We start from the raw sequence: 26,878 nt of genomic DNA, 5'->3' as shown, positions 1-26,878 counted from the left end.
AGGTGATGGGCAGGTGCTCTGCAATGAATCGGGCTTGGACAGAGGCACGTGCAGTGTTGGGGAGTCGGAGAGGCTCGCGGAGCAAGGAGACTTGTCATCTGCTGGTGTCCCAGGGAGGCCCCGATCTGACTGAGGGAGAATGTAACAGCACAACTTGGGATTTGAGCCCTGCAGATACGGGGGAGAAATTGGCGATGCTGCCTCACAGCCCGTCCTGTTGAGCGAGAGCTTGCCTGTTACTCTCCACGGCCAGCAGCCAGTTTTTACTGAGGCGTGTTTCACTTCAAATTCCTGACGGGAAGGTCAGTGAAAGATCCCAGGGTGGGAGGAAGGAGGGACCAACACCCGTCAGTTGAGGGATTTTCCAGTCCCACTGTGGCTGACCTAGAGGTTAGAATGTTGTTTTCCAAACTTTAACGTTGTATTGTTTTTCCTGTCTCTTTTAAAGATCTTAGCCCAGTTATTGGACAAAGCAGGGACTCTGGCTGTCCTGGACAAAGCTGCAAATCAGAACTGCTACCAGCTTGCTCAGTGCAGAGCATCAGGTGTGGCTCGTGGGACGCTCTGTCCTCACACATGGTGTCCCCAGTGCCCAACTGGGTCTTCAGGAGATGTTGTGGGATGTCTTAGTCTGAGTTCCCCAAATGCTAACCCTGAGGCAGGAGTTGGGTGCAGGATCCTGGGAAGCCCAGTGGGAAAGGGAGGTGCAGAGCAGGGAAAGGAGAAAACCCAGTAAAATCTGTGCCGCGGCCCATGCCTGCAGAGAGCCAGGGGTCTTCCCTCAAGGACAGGAGCCTGGGGAGACCCCTAAGTGGAGGGAAGCCACCCCTCACCCCTCGAGGTGAGAAGGCAGCAGCACTACGATGGCTGCAGGAGGGCTCGGGGGCCCTGGGGTGGCTGTGCAGTGATTAGGGGGCTGGTGTTTCTTGGGGCCCAGACAGGGCTTGCAGTATGGTGGGAGAGGAGGACAGGACTGTGAAGAAGAGCAGGAGTGTGGGGCAGAGCCGTGCCAGGATCAGCTCTTCTCCTGAGGCCACTTCACCTCTCCCAGCCTGGCTGCTGCATCCCCAACTTTGCCTAAGCTACATGAGTTTGGCTTCTGGAACTGGCACCCAAACTGTCCTTACTGAAGTGGAAACGACACCACAAACCCAGAGCCCCAGAGACAAGCGCGACCTCCCGGTGCTGCTGCCCTAGAAGCAAGACCAGGTGGGCTGGGCTTCCACCCTTGGGGAATTTCGTTGGTCAAGCCTGAAAGTGCTCCAAGGGGTGCTTTTGGTGACATTGCAGCCAGGACCTAGGAAATGATGGCCAGTTGCAGACCTAACAAGGTCAAAGTGACCAGCTCGGTACTCTTTCCTGCTGTACCCCACATGTATGTATAATAAATTATCTAAAAAAAATACTCTTTCCTGTACAAATGACTTTTATTTGCACGTGGATACTTAGTAAATACTGAACAGTGATCATCTCAGACAGCTGCCAGGCAAAAAAATGAGAGAGAGAGAGATAAATGGTGGCCTTTCAAGCTGTCAAGATGATTAGAAAGCGAGCAGTAAACAACAGTGAAGCCAGGGTTTCTCTTTGGTGACTCCTGTCCACCCCCACCCCTCTGCCAGGAGCAGGAAGAAAATTGACACAAAACTGTAAGCCCTAGAATCGGTTAAGTCCCTTTCATGTGATAATTTATTTCATTTTAAACGACAGTGGGCACATGCAGTCACTGGGCTGTGCCCTACTTGCCTGGCTCAGGAGACCCAGAGTGGAGACCATGACGAGGGGTCGAGACCCCTCCCCAGGTGAAGAAATGCCAGAGAGCACAACTTCTTGTGAAAAACATTGACTTTGAAACAAAGCACCTCGATTTAACATTTCTGCATGTTTCTGTGTGCACAACGCCAGCCTTGTCTTTGGGAATGGTCCAAAAGCACAAATGCCTGTACAGGTCGTGAGGTCCTTGGGAGCCCAGCTGAGGCTCCGACCCCACCAGCTGGCACCACTGCTCCCAGAGGAGATGAGAGGGGTGGGTGCACACGGAAGAGTGCCATCCCTGGGACAGGGGTCCTTTCACCGGCCCAAGATGATACACAGCTATTTATTCTGGCGTGGTGTGGAGCTGCCCAGAGGAGAATCTGTGGATGTAACGTCCCTGCCTCCTTCACCAAGGGTCTTTTAGGAGGTGGGGTCTTGGGAGCCTGCCCCAGCGTCCTGCAGCCCCACAGTTTTCTTACTGCCTTGTGCAGAAGTAGGCTACGCCCTTCCCTCCCCATCCCCCAGCCCCAACCCCCATCCCCCGGTTCTACTGTAAAACGATTTCGTACAGTCAATCACTTATCGCCCCCACAAATCTACCCCCAATGTTGGCTTTGTGCACATTTTCCTTGGATCTCAATGCTGAGGAGGAAAGGGAAGGGGAAGTGGGGTGGGGGAGGCAGTGTGGCTTGTCCCCGTCAGCTCCCCCTGGGGTAGGAGAGCTGGTTTGAACACTCCCACACCGAGCCAAGGCAGAGCGGAGGGATGGAAACAAGGTCTGTGCACCTGTCTTAGGTCTGAAGGCCTCGGCAGCGCCTTTTCCATTCTAAGAACATTCCCCTAAATCTGCAGTAGGGAGCCCACTGCTGAGGGGAAAATCCCCAAGGAGGCGTGACAGTAGTGGAGCTGGGATTCTCAACGGTGAGGGCTTCGATGTTAGTTTTCTAGAAGGGCTAGGTTCATGGTCAGATAATTTCAAGAGACAGTTACTTTCTCAAAAAAAAAAGATGACAGCTTTCTCAAATTCACTCTAGTGAACTAGAATGTCCAAACAACTAGGCCAAAGTGTGGTGTCATCCCACCATCTGAAAAGACGGTCTGTTACGACCATGGATGTTTTCACGGATCTGTTTATCATCCGGTGGCAAATGTTGAACGCTGCATTTGAGGGCCAGTAATCCGGGCTTTCAAGAGCACTTTTCCCTTGGCCAGGCTCCCCGCTGCTTCAGTGGTAATAGATGCTGAAGGCGTGGAGAATGTAGACCAGGGTGGTGACAAAGGCAAAGAACTAGGAGAAGACAGGAGAGTCACCGTGTTAGAGATGGGCAGTGTCAGCTCCCACCCCCACCCCTCCGAGGGCCCTCAGCCCCTGCAGCCCAGGAGGCTACATGTTCTGACCCTGATTCTTTGTCTCCTGCCTGGCCTGAGGGCAGCAGCCACGGGCCAATACTCCATCCTCCTGGAAACTCTCCACCCCAGGCCGTCCCCAGGGCCACACTCCCCTGGTGTCCTGCTCTGACCACACAGTCTCCATCTCATCTGCAGACATCTGTGCCCATGCTGGGCCCTCGGCTTGTGCTGTCCTTCTGCCCCAGGCGCTCTCTCCCCGGCCCACCTTCAGCGTGTGCACCTGCGTGCTCTGAGGACTCCCAGTGTCACAGCTGGCCCAGAACTCTGCTCTGAGCGCCTGTTTGTCCACACCTTATGAATGTCTCGGATGTCCTGCAAGCTCTTAATGGCCCAAACTGAACTCCTTGCATTTCTCATAAGCCTCACAAGCTCAGTCGGCCCCAGGATCCTCATCTCATCCTGCTACCCAAGCCAGAAACCTGCAACCCTCCAACTCCCCGCTCCCCACTGCCACGTCCAAAGCCATCCCCAAAGTGTACTGATTTTACTGCCTGACTGTCCCCGGGTACCTCCCTTTCTCCCTTGTCTCAGACACCATCATCCCTCGCCAGGACATCTGATGGAGTTTGGATGTGTTGTCCCCTCCAAAACTCACGTGGAAATTTGATCCCCAATGTGGCAGTGTTGGAAACTGATTGAGTCATGGGGGCGGATGCCTCATGAATGGATTAATGCCCTCCCTGGGGAGGGGGGAGTAATGAGTGAGTTCTCGCTCTATTAGTTCCCGCAAGAGCTCGTTGCTTAAAAAGACCCTGGCACCTTCTCTCTCTCTCTCTTGCTTCCTCTCTCTTGCTTCCTGTCGCCATGTGGTCTGCTTGTACCCACCATGTGCCTGCCACTTTCCACCACGAGTAGAAGCAGCCTGAGGCCCGTGCCAGATGCAGCTGTCCCAGAATCATAAACCAAATAAACCTCTTTCCTTTATAAATTACCCAGTCTCAGGTGTTTCTGTTATAACAACACAGAACGGACTAAAACAACATCTTATGGCCTCAACTCACCCACTTCTGCCTACTCTGCCCCCTCTAACCTGCCCTAAGGAAAGTATCGTGTTGCTCCCATGTTTAAAACCATACGATGGCTCTCCTCTGCACCCAGGACAGAGGCCACCACTGTCAACACGCCTCAGGCTGTCCTGCCAGCCACTCACACTCTGTTCTCATTCATTCATTCATTCATTCATTCATTCATTCATTCATTCAACGAATATCTTTTAAGCACCTGCTGTACTTGAAGGACAATTGCAGCTATAACAGTAAACAAAACATTCAAAAAGTCCTGCCCTCATGGAGCTTACATTTTAATGGTAAGAAGCAGAAAATAAGCAAGATCAACAAGCAGCGTGTATTTAGGTTCAATGGGGACGAGTGCCCAGGAGAAAATGAAGCGGGGAGGGGGAGTGCAGGGGAAGGGGCTGGGGGGCCATTTTTGGAGTTGCAAGTTTAAGGAAGTTAAACTATCTCGATGAGGAGGCAGACAGGACGAAAGGCAGCTGAGATATCTTGTGGCCCTGGCAGAGGGTCACAGTGCTTGCCCATACCCCATTCTTACTCTGGGGACAGCACCCCACGCTGCACCCCTTCCTGTAGCCATGGCCATGGCAGCCCTACGGGAGCTGCCAGTTTGACACAGGACTCCACCTTTGTGACCTCAGTAACTGTTCTGGGGGTGGCACGGACTCAGCCTCGGTGTTAGAGTCCTTCCTAACAAGTTTTCAAAGTAGGATTAGGGACGCCCACTCCAGAAGAGGAATCTGGCGGCTGTGATCTCCCTGCCACATGAGGGCGCCATTGCACAAGGGAGAAAGGAGGCTGGTGTGCAGGGGAGACAGGAAAGGCCCCTGTGGACCCGAGGACCCGGGACAGTGCAGCTCACCACACAGTGAGGCTGGACCACCTTGCCTGGGGCTCTGTCAGCCAACGTGCCACCCCCATGGACTTCTATCATTGAAATAAAAGGACACGAGCAGTTCAGCCATGCTGAGGAGCCGTGGACAGGAGAGAGACGTGCTCCCATTAGCAATTTGTTTTCAAAAGAACAATTATCCTGAAGGCAGTGAGGTAGGCGTGAGAGGAAGCAGGACGAGGTGGGAAGGGCAGATGACGCCTGAGCTTGGGTGCCCGTATTTGCACGCACATGCACATGCACATGCACACGCACACACACACACCCCTGCCCCGTCCTCCAGCTCCTTCTGTTGAGGGCTCAGGCTGGTCCGTCCTGCAAGAGACAGAATCAAGCTCGTGCAGTCAAGAGCCTCCAGCGACGCAGCGTTCAGTGTCCCTGCCCAGCAGCGGCCCAGCGCACTCACCGAGGCCGCAGTGTTGATGAAGTAGTTGTTCAGGTCATTAGTCTCCGAAACGATGGTGGCGTGTGCTTGTAAGACAGCGGCGCTCATGTACAGGATGCTGGTGGTCCCATGGTAGAGACTGTCCTGGAAACCAGAGCAGAGGCCACACGGCCACCGTCACTCTCTGACTACTACACTGTCACTCCATCACTCTGTGACTACAAGAGACAAACCCACCCCCAAACTGCTTTTCTTTTTAGCAGTGTTTCTAATGAAATAACTATGTAGTGCACAATAGCAGATGAATAAACAGCAACAATAATATCAATACCAGCTAAGATTCACTGAGTGCTTATTCTGTCCCAAGCTCTATGCTAAGTCCTTTTCTCATTTACCTAATTTAACCTTGTCAACTATGAGGTGGGAACTATTTATTATTAGCCTCATTTTGAGGAAATGGAAGCTCAAGGTTAAGGTCAGTTAATAAATGGCTATGTCGGGATTTGAACCCAGGCCTCACCAGCTCCAAGCCTATGCTGTTAACCATCAGCATCGTGAAGACCTGCAGTGTGCTGGGCGTTCTCCTAACAACATACACATGTCTCATTTCATTTTCACAGTAAATTTCTGGGCTGCTACTATTATTATTCCCCATTTTCAGACGAGGACACCGAGACTTAACTAACACGTGCTAGATTTGGTAGAGTTAGACTAATCTGACTCCAGACTTCAGTTTTTGAACCTGTGTGCTAAACTCTCAGCAGTGTTCTTCAATACAACAGGAATGACATGCCACCATTAAAAATGGGAACCAATTCTGGAAGGAGTGCCATAATTGGCTAATGTGCACTTTGCAACCTCTGATGAAATACTTAATTCAGCAAAACTTACCAAAGGATGAAAGAAAGTACAGTACTAGAGAAAGAGTCGATGGGGCAGGGCTGACACACTCCCCGAGAGCAGGCCCTCCAGTCACCATGTGTGATGGGACGTGAGCCCAGTCACAAAGCATTCTTGCCAGAAATGTTGACCCACATCCAGTCAAGCCTTCAGTGCTAACTTCCAGCTTACAGAAAATACAGTGACTAGAGGAGCAAGTCAAGGCACACCAGGAAGAAGCAGAGAGATAAGCCCAAAATGCGGGACTTCCTATAGGACAACGGACCTGGTTTCTTCAGTAAGTCCCTGGCAGTGACTAGATCTAGCTAATCCACACTAAGGGCACCTAAGAAACTTAACCACCAATTGCAAAGCATGGCCCCTGTGAGGACCCCGATCCAAACAAGCTGACTACAAAAAGACATTTCAGAAATAACTGGGGAAATCTGAATGTGACCTGCATCTTAGATATGCTGAGGAATTGTTGTTAACTTTGTGTGAGTGTGATAATGTGAGAAAGTTTGCATATTTTCTGGAGGCATACAGAAGCGTGTGCAATGGATGACATAATGTTTGAGGGGTAGTTTAAAATTTTTTCAGGAAAAAAAAAAAGGCTAGATGAAGCAAGTGTAGTAAAATCTTGATAATGCCAGAATCTGGGTTATGGTTACATGAAGATCTATAATACAATTCTCTGTATTTTTCTATATGTTTTAAATTACACAACATAGAGAACATTTAAATTATCAAGATGATGTGACAACATAAAAAAAATTAATGATGTAATATTCAATGAAAGCATCTACATCCAAAACTGTGTGTTCAGTGTGATTAAGACATGTATACATTTTGCATAAGGATAAACCTATCCCTGGGATTGTGATAGGTTCTTGAGATTGAGATTATTTTTTTTCCTACTAGCATTTTCTTCAACCTTGATCCAAAGATTTATTTTACCATGAATAAAAATTAGGGGGAAACATCGGAATGTTCTTAATTAGAGGGTGGTGTGTATGCTCCTAACAGAGAAGGCAGTAGAGGAGAACACAGTGAAAGATTGACTCTTGCAGAGAAATGTCTCCATTTTGGCTTAATAATAAACATACTACAACCAAAAGTCTTGGCTCCATCAGGGTCTAGCTCAGGAAGGGTCTTTGGTCCCTGGCATCTGGTTCTCCCTCCCCACCCAGAGGACATCAGTTGGAGGGGGGCCACCCGGCGCTTCTTACCAGGACTCTCCAGGACTCATATCGTTTGTAAAATCCGATCAAGTAAGACAACAGGAACATCAGAGAGATGAGGAAGGAGGTGAGGGAGACATACATCACCCATCCTTGCAGCAGCGGGTTTGCCACCTGGGTGGCGGCTACCAGGATCCAGACCCAGCACCCAAATATCTGCAAGAGAAAAGCATAAATGAAAGGGCTTCATCCGCTTGTGTGGGGCGCGCTTCCCTTTGCCGGGCGACTCTTTTCTCCTCTGGTTAAAAGCTCAGTGGGAAACCAAGGGGAAACAAGGAAGGAAGCCTGGCCCATCTGAGTCACAGTAAAGTCAGGTCCTGCCATTAGAAATTCACGGGGTTAACACAGAGGTTGTGAACGGAGGGCCTTTCAGACAACTTTGGCCTGTGGATGTGTCTTCTTGGCCCGAGCAGTGTCGGTATGTACAGTTTTTAAAACAATTTTGAATAAGTTGTCAACATTTAAAACAGGATATTTCACATGAAAAATCCAAATTTGGGACATTTCCTGGGAAATCTACCGTTCTGGGCACAGTGTACCCATTTCCCAGGCCAGAGTAGGCTAGAGCGAGTTGTGACTATCTCTTTAAAAAGACTGGCGTCCTTAGTGGACCACATCTCCTTTCCCCCTAACCCCACGCCGTCCTGTTGCTCACTTGGGCTGTGGAATGGTCCTCTCCTCCTGGCTCCCTCACCGGCTCCCTTCACCTGCTGACAGTGCCTGCCTGGCCCTGTGGGCATTTGGTTTCGAGCCACCAGGTCATAGTATCTGATGCCCTGGGGTCAGTAACCACCCGGGAAATATGGTTCCAGTTTCATCACCTCTCAACTCTGTCCAGATGTTGGTAGAGGAACCAAATCTTTCCCCTGTCCTCCTCTCTGAGCTCTGCCTTTGTTTGCGTTCAGGCTGGGCTTGCCCCCATATTAGTGGGCCCAAGGGAGGAACTAAGTGTCCAGCAGATGGCATGTCCAGTGAGAGGCTTGGACGGGCAGGGTCGACACAAGCACCAAGTGGTTTTGTCGTTCCTTTGCCTCCGACTTTCTGAGCTCCCCTCCTTCCCAGGGCCTCCTTGGGGTGTGACTGCAGGCCTCCCCCATGCTCCTCTTCCTTACACCTGCTCAATCTGTGCATTTCAGCACCACCTAGGCTGACGATCTCAGGACCCACCTCTCTCTTCTCTCTGTGGCCTTCAGCCCCACACACCCACCTGCCCACTGGATGTCTCTGCAGGAGCAGCCCTGCTCTTGCATGACCCCCAGAGGGAGCCTCACTGACTTTGCACCCAGGCACCTCACTCGCCTCACCCCAGTCCTGGCGGTGCCTCTCGAGCTCCACAGACTCAACAGCTACACAATCTGAACTCACTGCTATTCACAAGTTCCCTGAGAAAGCCCCCTTCCCAGCCCCTGCTGAGAATGACCCACCCGGGGGAGGAGAGTTATAGAACGGGGAATGGGTATACAGGGGCCTCCATGACGACAATAATGTTCTATTTCTTATGCTTTATAGTGGGCACACAGGGGCTTATCTTTAATAAAGCAGTAAAATAATTTTGAAAAAGAAAAAGAGCCTGTTAACTGTGAGGCCACTGGAGATTTGGGGTAATGGGGTGGAGGCACTCAAGGATGACATGTGAATTTGTGGCTTAGCGAAGCCATATTATCAGATTTTAACCCTTTCTATAATGCTACAGTAATCAGAGTTATCAGTGCAGGTGACCCACATCTCAGGACATAGTTTATCTCCCTCTCTAGTTCTGTTGCCTTTCCACTTAAATTTCATTTTCTTTTATTTATTATTATGATTTTTTAATCTTGAAAAAGTTTCTCAAGAAAAAAATATTCTTTATGAAGATTGCATCGTTGGCTTCTTTTAAAAATTTATTTATTTACTTTTAATGTTTTACCTATTTTATTGTGAAATTATCATCACAGAAGCATTTCATATAACCCACTGGTTATTACGTGAAAACATTAATACTGCAATACGCCCAGTTTTTACTGTGAACAGGTTAACGTACTAAATTCACTTGGACACTAGGAAACCTTTCTGTATGCCACAAAAAGATCTCTTCCTATATCATGCTTAGGACTTTAGAAAATTAATGTGTTTCTCTTTATCCAAAATATGCATGCTAAATAATAAGGAAAAGCCTAATAATTAAAAAGACAGGTTGAGTTTGAACCTGCTTCCATGGCAGGGTGGAATGTCAGGATTTTCGTGTGAAATTGAACAGACTGATGTTTACATACAAACTTTCACAACAAAGTGTTCATAGGATGAAGCGAGGGGGCATGAGAATTCAGAAACTTATTGCAGTAGGAAAGACACATCCCAGAGTGTAAAATATAGATATCTGAAGTAAAGACCTTCAACACAGAACCAGGCTGAATTTAAGGGACTGTGCAGTGCATGAGTTGGCTGCTTTAAAATTAATTTTTAAAAATAAAAGCACCGGACTGGTGGTTAATTCAGTTGGTTGGAGCACAGCCTTATAACACCAAGGTCCTGGGTTCAGATCCCCATACTGGCCAGCTGCCAAAAGATAAATAAATAAGTAAAGCAAAAGCACCAGTTCTTTCATTACTGTAATGCTTTTCATAGACAGGGGTAGACTATAATCTCTAATTAGCCATTGTGAAAAAGAAAATGGTCACTATTAATTGAAGAATATGAAGGAGCCACTAGTATCTTATTCAGATGTGGGGGCATATTTCATTATTCCAGGTTCAAATCTTTTAAGAAATATTCCCTAAAAAATATCCAAATGCTTGTTTCCTGGATATGTAGTCCTTTTGTAAATTATAATAAATTGAGTTAAGAGTATTAAAACTGTACTATATGATGTGAGCCATTAAAAGTGGATTAATCAAATGACTTTTTTGTTGCTTGGGCCTTTATACTTGCCCTAATAATATTCCAACTAATCATTTATACTTAATGAAATGCAGTGATATCAGATTATTATTGATTTTGTGCTCAAAAGTTTGGCCTGGTTATACTTTTTATGCATTAAGTTATAGAGAAAGCAAACTGTTTGAATTCTGTTTCATTATATTCTAGTAGAAAATCAATGCCTTACACATGCTATAGAATATCTTTTCACAGCTCAACTGCTTTATGAAAATGTCTCTGATGCATAGAAGTAAAACACTCTTGAACACCAGTGAAAAATGTGCATTGTCATTGGCTTTTGTAAATAGCACTTAAATTTTCAAAATTAGTCAAATTCAAAGAAAGTTTTCAGCCACTGCTAGTACACACTGAGGTTGGGGTAGAACACTTAATTTTAGAATCAACTTGTCAATATCTACAGTATCTATCTGCTGGGATTTTTATTCTATCAAATCTATAGATCAATTTGGGGAGAATTCACATGTTTGTTATGTTGAGTCTCCTAATCCATGAACATGGTATGTCTCTCCAATTACTAAGGTGTTGTTTGACTTTTATTGTTTTGAAAATGTATGCAAATTTTTAGCTTACAGTGGCTGTACACATTTTGTTATATTTATGCCTAAGCATTTCGTTTTGGGGGAGCTGTTGTAAATAGTAATGCTTCTTTAAAATTTCATTTCTCAATTGTTCATTGCTAGTAGATAACAAAATAATTGATCTTTCACATGTTGACATTGTATCCTGCAACTTTTAGACCCACATTAGACCTCCAAGGGCAGAGAGTAATCATGCCATTCACTGCCATATTCCTGTGCCCAGCAAAGGGCCTGGAACCAGATAGGTGTGTGTGTGTGTGTGTGTGTGTGTGTGTGTGTCAAAGAACATGCTTTTGAATGGATCTATAATAATGCCACTGCCACCTCACACTTACCAGGTACTTCACGGTTTATGGAATTCATTCACTCAGACTGCCTCATTTAGTCTGTACAATAATTCTACCCCCTTTAGAAAGACTAGAGAACTGCCACTCTATGTCCTCTGCTGCTTATTTCCAGCTCATCTGTGCCCGGCATGGGGGCCAGCAAGGGTCCCTCAGTCCCCCATGCCAGTCAGTGCCCGCAAAGGGGTCCTTGTGTCCCTCCTGTCATCAGCAGCTGCCCTGGCCAAATGCTGCCATCTGCACATTATTACATTTCCACATCTCATCCCCACCTCAGTTTGTGAGGTGGTGTTGTCCTGGAGGGGACTGAGGCCTGAGGTCACACAGGCAGTGCATGGTGGAGCCCAGATGTGGGGTAGGACATTTTGTGGGTCTCTCCCTGAAACCAGATATTACACCCCAAAGGCAGGGGCAGGTAGAAACTCTTAGAAGGCGCCTGGAGGGTGGTCTACTAGAGCCTCAGCTGAGGTCTGCTGGGTGAATTAGAGCCTGTGATGGGGATCTCATGCCCACAACCCCTCAGCAGCCTTCTCCCTCTGGGTTCCAGCTATGGTTTAGGGGATCCCTGTTCCCACCTTTTACTCTTATGACAAGCCAAGGGTCTCTGAGCATTTGTGAATCTACTCGAATTGCATGAGAATCTTTGACAATGGTTTTAGGGTTGCATAATCAATGTTATACAGAGGAATGTTACTGACTTTTTATTTCCACACCTCTCTACCTTGTAAACAGTAGAAGGGACCAGGGCCAAGAAGTAACTCTAGATGAGTTTAAACCCAGTAGAGTTTGTTATCTCATTTCTGTCTCAAGCAGTCTAAGTTGGATTCTTTATAGGTATGAGAACTTTGAGTATTTGCTTGTTGTTTCTTTTTTAAAGCTCATATTTAGTTTTCCAAATTTTCCTGGCAACTTAAACTGCTCTCCCATTTTAATCCTCATTTTGTATTTCCTCAGAGCAAGAAATATTTTTTAGATGGTTGGGGCTGGCCCTCAAAGTGCAGGAATATTTATTACAGTTAGACATTTACATCAAGTGTATTTCAAGTACAACCTTGGCAGGGTCTTTTTCTTATGAACAAATACACAGGACTTGTGCATGCACTTTCCAAAAGGCTGAACTGAAACTGGAAAGGACCTTTTGAGATAGTACAGAGCTTAACAATAGGTTTGGTCAGTATTTCATGGAGACTAGCTCCCTCATGTTTACAAATCTGGTTAAAGAACTAGAGTTTATGAACTGGAGTAACAACACACAGATTGGATCTGGGGAGAAAACGGATTGCAGGTCTGGGGCAGGACATGAGCCTGCACATCTTATCACACAGGATAGTAAGAAAACTCCCAAAGGCTCCTGGGGTCAGATCAAAAGGACTCAGCAGGCTCCTGCTGGCCAAAGATGGACAATAAGAAACTTCTGAAACACACAGATACCTGAGCACTACCCTTGGGACAGCACTCTGTGAGTCCTGCTACTCCTGGAATAAGGCTTTGGGGACTTTGAGAGAGCCTTGTGGTCTGGGTCCTGCCCCAGAGATTCTGATTGAGCTGATGATGGAGGCTACATTGCTGGAAGTTCCCCATAAGGTGCAGTCAGGACTGAGAAACCTCAACCCATCTCTTTGCTTCCACTGTTACCCACTCTGATCAATGCACCACACAGCATCGTTCCTCCTGGGCTTGCATCCCAGCTCTGCCTGTTGCAGGTTATTTCATTGTCTGTGCCTCCATGTCCCTGTTCATCAAATAGAGGAGGTGAGGATCTCGCTGGCCCCCCTCTCATCTGCTTCTTGTGAGGATTTGCCCCGTCTCTTTCTGGCACATATTGAGTTGTTGGATAACAATTGCTGGCCGTGGGAGCCATGATCATTTGAAATGGCACAGAGGACAGGAGGAGATGTTCCATGGGGAAAAGCCGGAGGAGGGAATGTCCAAGGCCAGTCTTCCTTAGGGGTGGGAAGTTCACTTCTGGGAGGGAGAGATGGGAGACCGATCAGCCTGGTGGTGAGATAAACATTTAGGGGCACAGATCCTTCTGAAACATACATAAAAGCATTCATCACCAGGAAAAATGTACCTATATTCATGCACAATTTTTGCTTACAAATTTGGGGTCTCACAGACCCCCAATGTCCATGTGCAGCCTCTAGGTTGAAGCCATTGCCACCTCCAGGTTAAATAACTGTGTCATCAACTGCTCTACTATTCTGGCAATACCGGTCAAAACATTAAAAGCACGCACTGTTCAATCCAGTAATTTCACTTTTTGGAATTTGTCCTACAAATGATGCACATGAACAAAAGTACGAATGTACAACATTGTTTACTGTGGCCTTGTTGGTTACAGAGAAGACAGGAATGACTTAACTGTTTATCCAGAGGGGACCGTTAAATCGATTATGTCTGCACAGTGCAACGGTCTGCAGCCTTCAAAAAGAACAAAAAACTCTTTATATCCCAAAATGGAACAAGCCCCAAGAGTTTTAAAAGGGACAGACCAGTGTGCCCAGTGCACTATGATTTATGTAGATAAAAAAGGAAATGTATGTGTGTGTGTTTGTGTTTCTGTGCCTTTGTTTATAGATGCACAGACTATTTCTGGAATGAGACCCAAAAAAGCAATCAGTGCCTTGGCCTCCGGGGAGAACGGCTTGGCTTGGGGACAGGGTTTTGAATGTAGGACCATGTTCATGTTTAAACTAATCCAAAACAAACAACATGTACATTTGAGAGAAAGAAGAAAGAAACTGTGCTAGACGATAGAGACTCATTAAAGAATTCTGAATGGGAAGAGACAAGAAGAGAATCACTTTTGGAGAGGATGGACCTGCCCCCCTGGACAGAGCAGTTGGAAGCTGAGTGGCCTTGGTGGGCCTGGCAGGTGAGGGGCTGGCGCAGGGGCCGGGCTACTGCAGAGGAGTGAACTCCAACCCTGTGGGCTTCTGACAGACACTAATCAAGTGGCAACCCATGGGAAGGGTGACAGAGGTGACAGAAAGAGGTACAGTCTCTGGTCCATGCAGCTGGGGCTCCTGGTGGTGGCTGGGAGGTGTGGGCTCGGGGTGGGGCAGACGGGAGCTGAGAACCGGCGAAGCACCAGGCGGGGACCCGGGTGGCAGGTTTCCCTGCATTGCTGGGCGGTGCCTCGGCACGGCAGGTCCTCTCCACGCCAGCACCACATTCCTTTCTTACAACCTGTCTTGACTTTCACGACAGCTTTGCTTCCCCTTCCCTTCCCTGGTACCAGGTGATTGTGGGCTCGAAGCCTCTGAAACCTCGAGCCTCCGAAACTTCAGGCTGGGAGGAAAAGGTTCAAATCAAGACGGGTGAGGCCCATGGAGTCAGTGCACCAAGGGAGCCAGGGGCTCCTGCCCCCACCAAGGGCCCGGGAGAAATGGGCTCCAGGAAGGACACACGAGGGCCCACGGTGGGAACCCAGACGCCCCGCAGCCCCCTCTGACAGTGTGAAGGTTCAAGGTGAAGGAAACTGTGGTCCCGCACATTCAGGTATCCACAGTCCATGCTAAGTCCAGGGTTTTGGCCATCATCTACTGCCCTCCACACTCCAATTTAAAAGATTGTGGTGAAATACACAGAACCAAGTTGGCCATCTCGATCATTTTGAAGAGCGCAGTTTAGTGGCATTAGGCGCACTAGCACTGCTGTGCAGCCGTCACCACCACCCAGCTCCAGAACTTTTTCATCTTCCCAAACTGAAGCTCTGCCTCCACTAAACACTAACTCCCTGTCTCCCCCACCCCCAGCCCCTGACAGCTGCCACTCTACTCTCTGTCTCTATGAATGTGACTACTCTAGGGACCTCATGTAAATGGAATCGTGCACTATTTGTCCTTTTGTGACTGGGCCATTTCACTCAGCATGATGTCCCCAAGGTTCATCCATGTTGCAGCACGTGCCAGAATTCCCTTCCTTTTTAAGGCTGAATACTATTCCATTGCATGCATACACCACATTTTGTCTATCCACTCATCTGCTGATGGACACTTTGTTTGTTTCCACCTTTTGGCTCTTGTGAGTAGTGCTGCAATGAACACGGTATGCGAATATCTCTTCAATTACACCCTTTACAAGGGAAGAAGACCAGACCCATCCTGGAGAATGTGCTTTGGCCTCCATGGGGCAGTTCCTATGAAAAATGCCTCGAAGTCATGGCTCCTTCCAGCGGATGCACTCGCGTTCCTGCCACTGTGGCTGGGGCAGGCGTCCCTCAGGAGTTTGGTGCTGTCCACTCAAAATGCCTCAATCCAGGGAGACTTTAATGCCTCAAACTGAAACCACACGGCAGGAATGAGAGCTGTTATTATTTTTAAACTCTAAGATTTTAAGTTGATTGTAAAGATAATGTTAACAGTAAAGAAATTTTTCATTAATTCATGATTCAAGGATTCCTTCCCAGGCCTAATCCTTATTTATACGTATTTTTATAAAGTTGTAAATTATAGTGAACATGTGTTTTGTAGTCTACTTTTTATATTTTCCTATTTCACCACATGAATTATCAGTATAGTTGATTCTTGCTGTTTGCAGGAGTTATGTTCTATAAAGTCCCCACGAAGACTGAATTAGCAAATACTGAGCCATCGCTCCTAGTGGATACGTGGGGTTAGGTTCCTGTGAGCCTCTGGTCGCAACGTTTGTACCAACCAATCAGTACATAACTTTGTTTTATGTGTGTTTCTGTTTAAAGACACCTCCTCTAACATATCGTTGATTTTAACATGGAACGCACGGCCAACAGCACTGTCACTCATGCTGGAAGGAAGCTTATCTAACATGTATTTCCTCCGTAAGACACTTCACAGACTTGTACTTAGGAACACTAGGCAGCACTTGAGCACCACGCCTGGTGGCATTTTAAACAAGATTACCAACAAAAGCACAAGTATGTGAATAACGCGACACTAAACAGACTGTGAAAAGGACCTTTGTTGACAGTATGAGAACCGAAACAGGAAGGCAGGGTGTTTCCTTGCTCACCCTCAGCCGGGAACCCGCACACCGGGCTGCTCAAGTTTTTCACCCCACACACGTCCACAAATGACTGTGAAAGCGGCAAGACTATTAATTTGGGGATTAGAAATTCATTTTAGCAAATAGGTGAATTTGCAAATACAGAATGAGTAATGAGAATCCACTCTACTTTCAATGCCAAAATTATAGTCCATCCAGTTGATGAAGGCTCGTTTATGCTGGGGGTTTGCAGCTTTTCCTTGTCATAGGTAATGTTGTAGAGACAGCTCTCTTCTATTAAATGGTTTCTCTGGGATGCATTCCCCAGCTGGGCTTATGGTGGGAGGAATAGAAAGGGAGGGGATGCAGCAGGTGACTTTTCAACAACTGTTAGGTTTGTCACATCCCCTGGCTGGGGACACATATGTGACTTAGTCCTGGCTGACAAGTTGCCAGAAAAAATTTACTGGGGGAGCCCTGGGAAAGGTTCCCTCAGGCCTAAGGAGACACAGGGTGCAAGGTCTCCTTTCTTGCTCTGGCCATTGCTGTGAGTAGGAGAAGCCGGGAGCTATGAAAAGGCAGAGGAGAGAGATGATACTGGGGTCTCCGATGTCACAACTGAGCTGCTGAAGAATCAACCCCGAGGGAGAACTTGCCAAGCTCTAGATGTCCCAGGACACAAGATAGTCCATTTATGTTCTATTCAAGCCAGTATGAGCCATCTAGGATGTGAGTCTGTACATGTCACCCATACCCCTCACCCCTCTTAGAGCACCACACTGGCCCCCACAACTCCCAGGCCAAGCTTGGGCTGCAGCCCCAGGCCTGCCTGCCTCACCCACCCTCTCTGTGCCGGGCTGCCTGAGCCTCTGCCAGTCCCCTGCACTGGGGCTTTCAAGCTGTGGGTGAGACCCGTTCCTGGCTTGTGACTCCATTTAGTGGGTCATCAACCAGCATTGAGAATGAAGTAGACTAGAATAGAAATTATAGGAGCGTATTTTTTTTCCAAAAGCAACATTTAGTCTGTGCAGAAGAGATGAAATGGTTACTTCATCTCAATTTACAATGGCCCAATATTATTTTATCCCATGCATGTACCTGCTCACATCATTAAGAGACTACAGCAGCAAATAAATGAGAAGTATAGCAGGGTATTGTCCATAGCAAAGGGAAATACTGTTTCCTGAGTCTTTTGTTTCAGTTACACACACACACACACACACACACACACACACACACACACACACATACACACACACACACACACACCACACACACACCCCACATACATATAGTGTAGTGAGTTGCCATGAAAATGTCTTTCTTGTTGTAGATCACGGTCAGCATGTGGAAGCCCGTGCTCTGGCATCCCTTCCTTTCTCTGGCCAAGGGCTTTTGGTGTCCCCTGTTCTCCCCACCTGGACAGCACTTTTCCTTCACATCATCCCCCCATGGGTAACGACACTCCCCAGTGCAAGCCTCAGCCGTGGCTGCCCTAGCAGGAGCCCCATCCCAGGGCCTGGGTGGGAACCATGGCCCAGAGGGAAAGCCAGTTGTCAAGACAAGTGGGAGGGGCCAAGGGAGTGTCCCACATCTGTGATGACTGGAACTCAGTGTACAGGAGCAAGGGTCTTCTGCGTGTACTCTCTGCCCCAAGTGCCACTGCGGGAGGCTAGGAGCCCCAGGCAGGCTGTGCTGGCATCATCCAGGGGAGCTGGGGCCTCCTGGGCAGGTCTCATCGGGCCGCAGGCCTCCCTGTGGGCAGCTCAGAGACCCCAGTACCCACATGGGTGCTGGTGACAGCCTGTGAGGAGCTCTCATCCCTGTGTCGCTGGCCTGGCAGCCTTGGGAAACTTTCTGGGCAGGCAGCCTATCTCTTCATACAGGGGAGGAAACTAGCTCTGAGAGGCCTAGGGACTTCCCCACAGTTACCCAGCCAGGCAAGGCAGGCCTGAACAGGACCCCAAGGGGACCCCCAGAGCAACTAACACTCTATGAAGTTCCACGCTCCATAATTCAACCTAGGACACTCCCGAACACCATGTCCTGCCTCATGGAGGGAGAATTTTGTCTGTGTGGCTTTAAGGTTAACAGGAAATCTCTGGCCCGGTCCCGTGGGCCTCCCGTGAGGGCCACTCTTATCCGGCCTACTCCAGGAACAATAGTGCTGGCCCCAGCTCCGGTCTGCAATTGCTGCTCACAGAACAAGTCATGTGAGAGAGTCCTCAGCCCTCAGAAGTGCTGTCGGGACTGAGCGGGCAGCAGGCCCAGGAACACGGGTGGGCCCGGAGCCCTCCCCGAGGGAGTTCTGCCCGGCTCCCCTTGGGGTGTGTGCAGCACACAGGCAGGATCCCTGGCCTCCTTCCCCCTCCGGCCGGTCGGTTTCCTCCCCCAGGACCCAGGACCACACCCACCCATTCAGACCCCCGACTGGACCTGCTCTTGATTGACTAAACAGCACAGATTTACAATGGAATGGAAAATAATTAATAAAAACATCCTTATCTATCCAAAATCTAAAAGACTCTTCCTTTTGTCAATTAAATAATAAATAAATAAAACACTAAGCAGTTTGGGGGTAATTCTTTTTTCACTTGTGCATTTTTAAAAAGTTAGCAAGCACACAAAAAATAGAAAGCAGCAGGACAAATGCATGTGCTCCCGCTAGTGGCCGCATGGAAGAACTTCCCCACTCGCCCAGGGGCTGAGACGGGCTTCTTAGAAAAGGTCTGGAGACTCCACTGAGGTTCCACTCTGGGGCCCTGCTGGTGTCTTCTAGGCACAGCTGTGGCCAGGAGGCGAGAAGCGGTGCCTCAGGAGCTAGTCCTGCTCTAATGGGATCGGGCCTGTGTGGGTCCTAAGAAGCCATCCATTCTGGCCAAGATGAGGAAGGCCTGACCAGATGGTGACAGCTGAGGGTCAGGGTGGTCTCTGCAAGAGAGGAAGGGGGTCCGTGGCCAAGAGCTGGCTGACAGGTATGGGATGAGGCAAGGGAGGGGCTGGAGAGAGAAGGGGCCAGAAGGGCAAAGGCCAGTGACAACGTTGGAACCTCCTTCTGCTCTTTTCAGCTTCCTACCACATGCCAACCTTCACAACACTGCAGAAACCTCTCCTGACTCCCACAGGTCTGCCCTGCCCAGGGGAAAGTTCTCCAGGGGAAAAATGCCTGGCACTGGCGGGAAGATGAAGCCAATGCCCGGGTGAGCACTTCTTATCAGTCAAACGTCTTATCTGGGGTTCCCCTCGGGTCCAGCAGGTCAGAATGAACTAGCCCTTCCCTGTTACCCTGTACAAGAGCACCCAGCTATTTCCTTCAGGGCACCTGTTATTTATGTGAAATCCTCCTGGTGTGCTGACCTTCTGGCAGTATGCTTGGTTGTCTGTCTTGGCTGAACTGAGAGAGGACACCAGGTCAGGAAAGGCTGCTTGTGGTTCAGTTGGACAGTCAGGGACAGATCAGGCCTGGAAGTACAGACATGGGCAGAAGGGGTGTGTGGCTGTGGGACTGTATTGGTTAGCTCCAAGGATCTCTCTGCTCAAGCAAAATCTGCTCTGTGATGAGGACTCCCTCAGCAGCTGGATCCTTGGTAGCTTCTGGCAATGGGAGGACTAGCAGGGAGATTGGACTGGGAGGAGAGAAGTGGGGGATTCCTGTTGCTTTTTCTTGCCACTGTCTCTAGCTCTAACACCAGGGATCTGGTGCCTCTCCTGTAGGGTGATTGCTACCTCACAGCACCCCCTCATCAAAAGTCTGAGCCCTGCTGGGCAGGGCTGCCTCTAGAGGTCAGTGCATCAGCCACCGCTTCTCTTCTGTCCCCTGACTCTGGGGGTGGGCACTGCTTCGCATGCTTGCCATTCTCTGCGTTGCTTCAGCACCTCCTTTCTGCTCTTACAGACTTCCAACGACGTGTGACCAGTCCCTGTATTGAATCCCTCTGTGTGAAGCACTGTCATAGTTTGGGTTTCCTACTGCACCCTGACAGAGAGCACCATTTATTAGTCTCCTTGGCTAGTCTTCATCTCCCGCATCAGCCATCAAATTCCACAAGGCAGGGGCCCTGTCTGTCTTGTTCGTCTTTTTATCCCCAGTGCTTGGCAGAGAATCAGTGCTCAATCAGCACTGGCTGAATGAATCCATGGGATTAGTGGGGAGTGTCTTTCTCTTTCCCCATACCGCGGATTCACGTATTCGTTAACTCCCTGGTCCTAGGCAGTCCCGGTGTGAACAAGCAAATGTCTCACCCTTATTCGAAACCCTTCAAGAATGTCAAGCTCCTTCCTCCCTGAGGAAGCTGTCCCAATGAGCACTCTGGCACCTGGAGCCTTTGGGGGGCTGTGGCTGCACACCCCCCCGCCCCTTATACCCTGTCTCCTGTCTTGGGGTTCCCTCCGCATATTCAGTGTGTGTTAGTTAAATCATTCCATTAAGATTAAGGTCCATGACTTAGCTTAGCCCCTCATTACCTTCTTATCCTTGTAAACCCCTAAGAGCAGAGCATGGGGCTAGAGCAGTAGCAGCTCTCAGTGAACACTCGTTGACACACAATTGGAATCTGCTCACGAGAGACCGCGCTTTCTAAGAGGTCCAGATGACCACCACCAACAAAATAGTATGGGCTGGCATCCTCGAGCACTCTCTCATGACGTGCTGATGCTTTCTGTGGAAGTCCTTGTTAAACCCCAGAGCTATGGGGCACGGTCATGGTTTTCTTCACCTTTACTCTTTCCATTGTTGAGGAAACTGAGGCTGAGTGGTTAAAGAATCTGCCCAGGGTCTCACAGTGATTAAGAAGCAGAGCCAGGCTTTAGACCCTGTCCTGATCCTATTTTACTGAACCTGAACACACTAGGGCTGGGTCTGGTGCTAGGAAGCCCCAGGCTCCTCTCCCACAAAGCTCCCTCCCCGGGCCTTGCTTTGCCCCAGCCCTAGCCTCACTCTTTTTCTCTCTCTGTGACATTCCTTCTCTTTCCCCCTTGTTCTCTCTTCCTTGTCACATGCCTTCCGAGGGACATCCTTGGGCATTATTCTGACGGCATTCAGTGGTACCCAGGGTGCAGAGCTCTCTGGCTCCTGTGTCCTGCAGGAGCCAGGGCTGAGCATGTGGTGCGAGTGAACAGAGGCACAGAAGCGTGAAAGAGAAATGAGGAGATAAACTGGGGTAAAGTGAGTTAACTTTTGCTGCTCTCCAGAAGTATGCAGAATTGACAGGGGAGCGGAGGAAAGCCAGGGAAAGGATTTCTCCTTCCGTAAAACTCAATTTCTAAGGAAATGTTACAAGGAAGGAGAAGGTGCCTGCCTTAAGCCCAGGCCTTTCCTTCTCCCAGCCCTACCCAGTCACTTTTAGTACACACAGAGTTGGCCCTGGGGGACTCCTGGGAGGCCCCTGTGCTGGGACTCAGTAAGTTTCAAAGAGTCTCTTTTATATAAATGAGAAGCCGCAGCAGGTTGAAATTTAGGTGAAACTGGGGATTTGGGTAAGGTATGAGGATGAACTTCCCAAGCTGGAAGAGTCTAGAATGAACTTCTAAGGGCATCAGCATATTTCCTTCTGACCACCATGCAAGAAGTTGAGAGACTGGCTGGCCAGTTAGCTCACCTGGTTAGAGGGTGGTGCTGGTAACACCAAGGGTACAGAGCCCCTTACCAGCCAGCCGCAAAAAAGAAAAAAAAAAAAAAAAAGTTGAAAGAACAACCTCGAACATCAAAGTGTCTGAATCGTCTCCCCTTTTTACTAGCTGAGTCTCCAGAATTCTTAGTTGTTTCTTTTTAATTAGTCAAAAATCTAATTAATAAGTCAACTACGGAAAAGATGGAAAGTTAAAAGACTTTCCTCAACAATTATTCATAAAGCATCTCCTCTGGCATAGTCGCCAGGGTGAGATCTCAGCTTCCAACTTTCAGTTTATAAAAAAGCAGACATGTCAACTCGCAACGCACAGGCTGCCGCAGGTTACCGCGTGGTCGCCCCTGCCACCCGCAGACGGTCATCGGCTCTGAAGAGCCAGGCAGGGCTGTGAGTCAGCCTGGAGCTGGCACCAGCAGGCACTCACACCCACTCGCAGGAAGGAGAGGGGAAGATGAATAGAGGTCTGTTCTCATCTTAAAATCCATCAATTCAAAGGTTCTTCACACTCAGGGATTACATTTTGAAGTTAACATCGTTTGCACATGAGAAATCTGAATTCAACTGTAAACTGAATAAAACATGAATTTGAATGCTAAAGTCTCAGAAGTCTTGTACACTGCTGGTGGAAATGTAAAATGCAACAACTATTTTACAGCCTCTCTGGAAAATAGTTTGTCAGTTTCTTAAGAAAAACCAAGAATATGCTTATTATCCCACCCAACAGACACACTCGGGCATTTTCCCCAGAGGAGCGAAAATTACATGCACATGATGTGGGCCTGAACGTGAATATTCATAGCCGCTTTATGTGGAACAGCCAAGAAATTGGAAACAACCAAACTCAACAGGTGAGCGCTTAAACCAAGTAGGGTAAATCCATACTATGGAATAAATACTACTCAGCAATAGGAAGGAATGAACTATTGATATAGCATTGGATGCATTATATATATATTGGATGCATTATATATATACTGGATGCATTTCAAGGGCGTTATGCTGAGAGGAAGAAGCCAATCTTAAAAGGTCACATACTGTATGATTCCATTTATTTCTATGACTTTCTTGAAATAACAAAATTACGGTGCTGGAAGTAGTGGTTTCCAAGGGGGAGTGTGGAATGCAGTGGCAGGGGCTCTGAAGGAGTAGCACGAGGGAGCTCTTTGTAGTGATGGGACAGTCCTGTACCTTGATTATGGTGGTGATTTTAGGAATGTATACATGTGAGAAAAATGGCATAGCAGTAGAGACTTATCTCACCAATGCCAGCTTCCTGCTTTTGATCCTCTGCAATAGCTATGATGCAACCACAGTATAGGTAAGAAGTAACCACTGGGGGAAGCTGGAGGAAGGGTATGGGAGACCTCTCGGAACTCTTTGCAACTTCCTATGGATCTATAATTGCTCCCAAATAAAAAGTTTTAAAAACATGAATTTTAATGTCAAAGACTTGAAAATAAACCATCTTGGGCAAAGATCTGTAAGAGCAGGCTGCAGGGGAGCAGAGGCGATAAACTGCAGATCCCCTTGGAGTCTGGGCTATCCTAGCCTGTCATTGTCAAGAAGAGAAAAAGAGCCAGAGGCTGAGAGGTGAGGTCTGCCCTGGGCTGCCCCATCTTGATGACACTGGAATCCAGGTTACTGAATTTTACTTTCTCTGCCTCTCTTTGCTGGCCTGAACTCCCATTTTTACAATGCACTCTCTGGACTTGTGTCCTTAGAAAAACTTATGCCTGTTCATGTTGCCTTAGGAGCCAAGGCTGAGAATGTGTTGGACCACAAGGCTGGCCTGGTGCTCTGGGGCCAGCCCCAGTGCGCAGCAGCGGGCAGCAAACCCAGGCGACTGGGGCCAGAGAGGGGCCTGTGCTGGGCTGATTCTGCACTCACGTCTCCAGCGCAGCGTGTCTTCTGTGCAGTGGGGTCAGAATCACCCACCCACCTCAACATTCTCCCCTTCTCTCCCATTTACCTCCCCATCCCTTACCCCGGATATAAGGCACACACGATTCTAAATTCCGTGCTAGAACTCTCATTGAAAGGAAAAGCAGGTATGAGACAGCATAGACAGATTAACTCCATTAAATACGTATACGTACATATACGCACATATGCATATACACATACTTCAAAAGGTTCACGGAAAGATTCGTATTATCTTTTAATTCTATTTTTCCATTAACTTTTTGAAGTGCCCTTGTACGTGCATTCTAGTTATTTCTTTATCTTCTAAGTTTTCAACAGTGAATAAAGTTTACTCGTGAATTAAAAATAAATGAAGTTGTAATGAGGAAACATCAGACAAGGCCAAATGGAGGGACATTGTCCAAAATAACTGATGAGCACCTTCCAAAACGTCAAGACTGAGGAACTGCCCCAGGTTAAAGGAGACGAAGGAGATACAAGAACTAGACACAACATGCGATCCTGGCCTGGATCCCGGACCAAAAAAGAGCGATCGTGGGGGAAATCAACGAAATTTGAATAAGGTGTACAGAATAGTTGATGGCATAGAATCAATGTTAATTTCCTGATGTCGAGAGTTGTGCCATGGAAAATGTGCTCATTAGGAGAAGCTGAGTGAGCAGTACATAGAACTGTCTGTACTGTTATTGCAGCTTTGCTGTAAATCTAAAATTATTTAAAAATAAAAATAAACGAAGAAAATAGAACCAATGATAATAACCCCCGCCCCTCAAAACCAGTTACGGCCCCAGAGCCTGACATAAGCACGCACTTTACTCTTCCAGGAATTCCCTTTGCAGGAGCAGTGCGGGTGGGGACACATGAGGACCCCATCACAATGATTGTCACCCTGGGTGCTTTTCTGATTCTAAGAGCTCCATCCCTCCAGCCTCCTGCCAGTTGTTCTCTCCTGTCCTCTAGGCCTTTTCCTCTCCTGGCCCTGCTGCCTGGAAATCCAGCTTGTTCTTTGAGGTCCAACGCCCAGTGGCCTGGGCCCTCCCTGGCCTGTTGAGGTCAGATGGTCTCTCCTGCTGGTGCCACAGTCCAACTGTGGAGAGGAAATGTTCACAAGTCTCTCTCCAGCAGACAGGGAACCACCAGGAGGCAGTGGCCTTGTTGCCAGTGGCTTGCACAACTGACAGAAAGCCTCCGCTCAATAACAACCATGAACCTGGCAGTCCATGTGGCTGTTCCAAGGTGAGGCACACACCCAGGTCCTGGCACACAGAACTCATAAGAGCACTAAGATGTCATCAGCCCCGGGGGTGGCAGCCTTGGAAGAAACCTGACTCGTGGGTCGGGTTTCAACCGGAGCCACACAAATGCCGGGCTCCTCCTGCCTGGCTTCTCTTTCTGGTTGACATCAGAAGTCGTCCTTTAACCAGTTTGCCTAAATGTGAGCCGGGCCCAATCTTTTGGGCAGAGGAGGAGGGTGAGAAGAGCTGGTCATGTCCGATGTGAAGGCGGGTCCACTCTCTACCGTCTCTTCCCCGCCCAGGCGCAGTGCAGCGCTGCCAAATTCAGAGCAGGGGAGAAAATACTACCCCAGGCTAGAGGTCTCAGAAGGCGTTTGAAAAACAAAACACACTCCTTTGCCCTCAATTGTTCAGCAGACTTGAATGTCCCCCTAGGTGAAAACGGTCTGATAGCAGCCAGCTGGGAGGGGACCTGTATTCTGTGGGACACTGTATCTGCACAGCTGTGCAGGCTGGAGCATGCCAGTCACGCCAGGGATCAGGGCTGCAATTCTGCAGTGGCAGGTTCTCCCGGGTAACCAGGCATTTCTCACAATTGTTTTATGGCAGATGTTGCCATAAGCTACCTCTGTGGGGAGCCCACATAAGTCAAAGTTCAAAGTCGCTGACGTGACACTTGAGAAAATACTGTAAGACCTCCTCTCAGGAGAGTCTCCCCATTTTGAACTTCAGAAAAGATAAATAGTTGTAGAAAATAAACCATATACTCAAAGTCCATTTGCAGCGTCTCCCTGAGGATCTTGGCTGTTTCAGCAATGTGCCCCACCCGTCGGACAACCAGGTGGCCCGCCGGTCCTGCACCCACGGGAGGTTTTGTTTTGGGGGGAGGAAACCCACCCACAATGCACAAACCGAGAGCGCGCAGGGTGGGATCAGGCCGATGCTGCGAGGGCACCGCGGCTCTGAGCGCAGTGGGAGACGAGCGACCGGCAGCCCCGGCTCTCGGTCCCTTTCCCCCGGGAGGGGGGCACGGTCCCGCCCCGGGCCGGCTTCTCGCCGCCTGGGCCCCTCCGGGGTGGCGGGCGGCGCACTCACCAGCTCGGGCAGGAAGAAGGCGAAGGGGATGGTGAGCAGCAGCGCGACCCCCGAGGGCACGTCGGGCGGGGCGTAGCTGGTGGCGGGCGGCGGGTCCCGGGCGGCCATGCTGTCACCCCCGCGCGGCGCCCGTGGCTCAGCGGCAGCTCGCCGGCGCCCGCAGCCTTCAAATATCAGCTCCTGCCCGACACACCCATCGGAAGTCGCCTGGGAGGGAAAGCAGTTCCAGCCGAGCAGGTCCTTCCACTGGCTGCGGCCAGCAGCTCCGCGGGGACCCGCGGGGCGCGCTCCGGTGGCCGTCGCCGCGGCGGCACCGCGCGGGCCGGGAGCCCTTTCTAGACCTTTCCCCCTCGGGAACTTTCGACTGCTGGAGCCTAGTACTCCGGGGGATGCCAGCCACAGCCACTGCCCCTCCCCAACCCGGGCCCGGAGTACAGGCTAAGGCCGTTCTGCAGTGACAAAGGGCGCTGAGGACCTACTGCGTGCCAAGCCACCTCCAGACGGCTCTGGCGCTCAGCCAGCCCCGCACACAGGGCTGTTCCCCCTTTTCCAAGTGAGGAGACAGAATCAGTGAGTCACGTCGAGGTCATGGAGCTGCCGCTCCTGCCTGGCTCCCCGCT

At 49.1% G+C, this 26,878-nt stretch overlaps 1 protein-coding gene and 1 non-coding gene across 2 annotated transcripts; both read right to left on the bottom strand.

Moving 5' to 3' along the window:
• Positions 1-2,298: 2,298 nt before the first annotated feature.
• Positions 2,299-26,394, bottom strand: MALL (mal, T cell differentiation protein like). Its single transcript, XM_063078892.1, has 4 exons — positions 26,259-26,394; positions 7,561-7,728; positions 5,474-5,596; positions 2,299-3,040 (listed from the first exon to the last, which is right to left on the bottom strand). Exons 1-4 carry the CDS (start codon positions 26,364-26,366, stop codon positions 2,978-2,980), a joined length of 462 nt encoding a protein of 153 aa, XP_062934962.1. The 5' UTR covers positions 26,367-26,394; the 3' UTR covers positions 2,299-2,977.
• LOC134363468 (small nucleolar RNA SNORA20) lies at positions 17,391-17,520 on the bottom strand. The gene has a single exon (XR_010021723.1). It is a non-coding gene; the product is annotated as a small nucleolar RNA SNORA20 (small nucleolar RNA).
• Positions 26,395-26,878: the final 484 nt, after the last annotated feature.

The sequence above is a fragment of the Cynocephalus volans genome, chromosome 14 (assembly GCF_027409185.1).
Source record: "Cynocephalus volans isolate mCynVol1 chromosome 14, mCynVol1.pri, whole genome shotgun sequence".
NCBI lineage: Eukaryota > Metazoa > Chordata > Mammalia > Dermoptera > Cynocephalidae > Cynocephalus > Cynocephalus volans.
Note: the sequence above shows the minus strand (reverse complement) of the source record. Positions and strands in the feature narration are given on the sequence as shown.

Coding starts and splice junctions, on each gene's coding strand:
- MALL (XM_063078892.1), bottom strand. CDS start 26,366: ATGGCCGCCCGGGACCCGCCGCCCGCCACCAGCTACGCCCCGCCCGAC. Junction 7,729..26,258: donor CCTTCTTCCTGCCCGAGCTG/GTGAGTGCGCCG, acceptor TTTCTCTTGCAG/ATATTTGGGTGCTGGGTCTG. Junction 5,597..7,560: donor ATGAGTCCTGGAGAGTCCTG/GTAAGAAGCGCC, acceptor TCTGGTTTCCAG/GACAGTCTCTACCATGGGAC.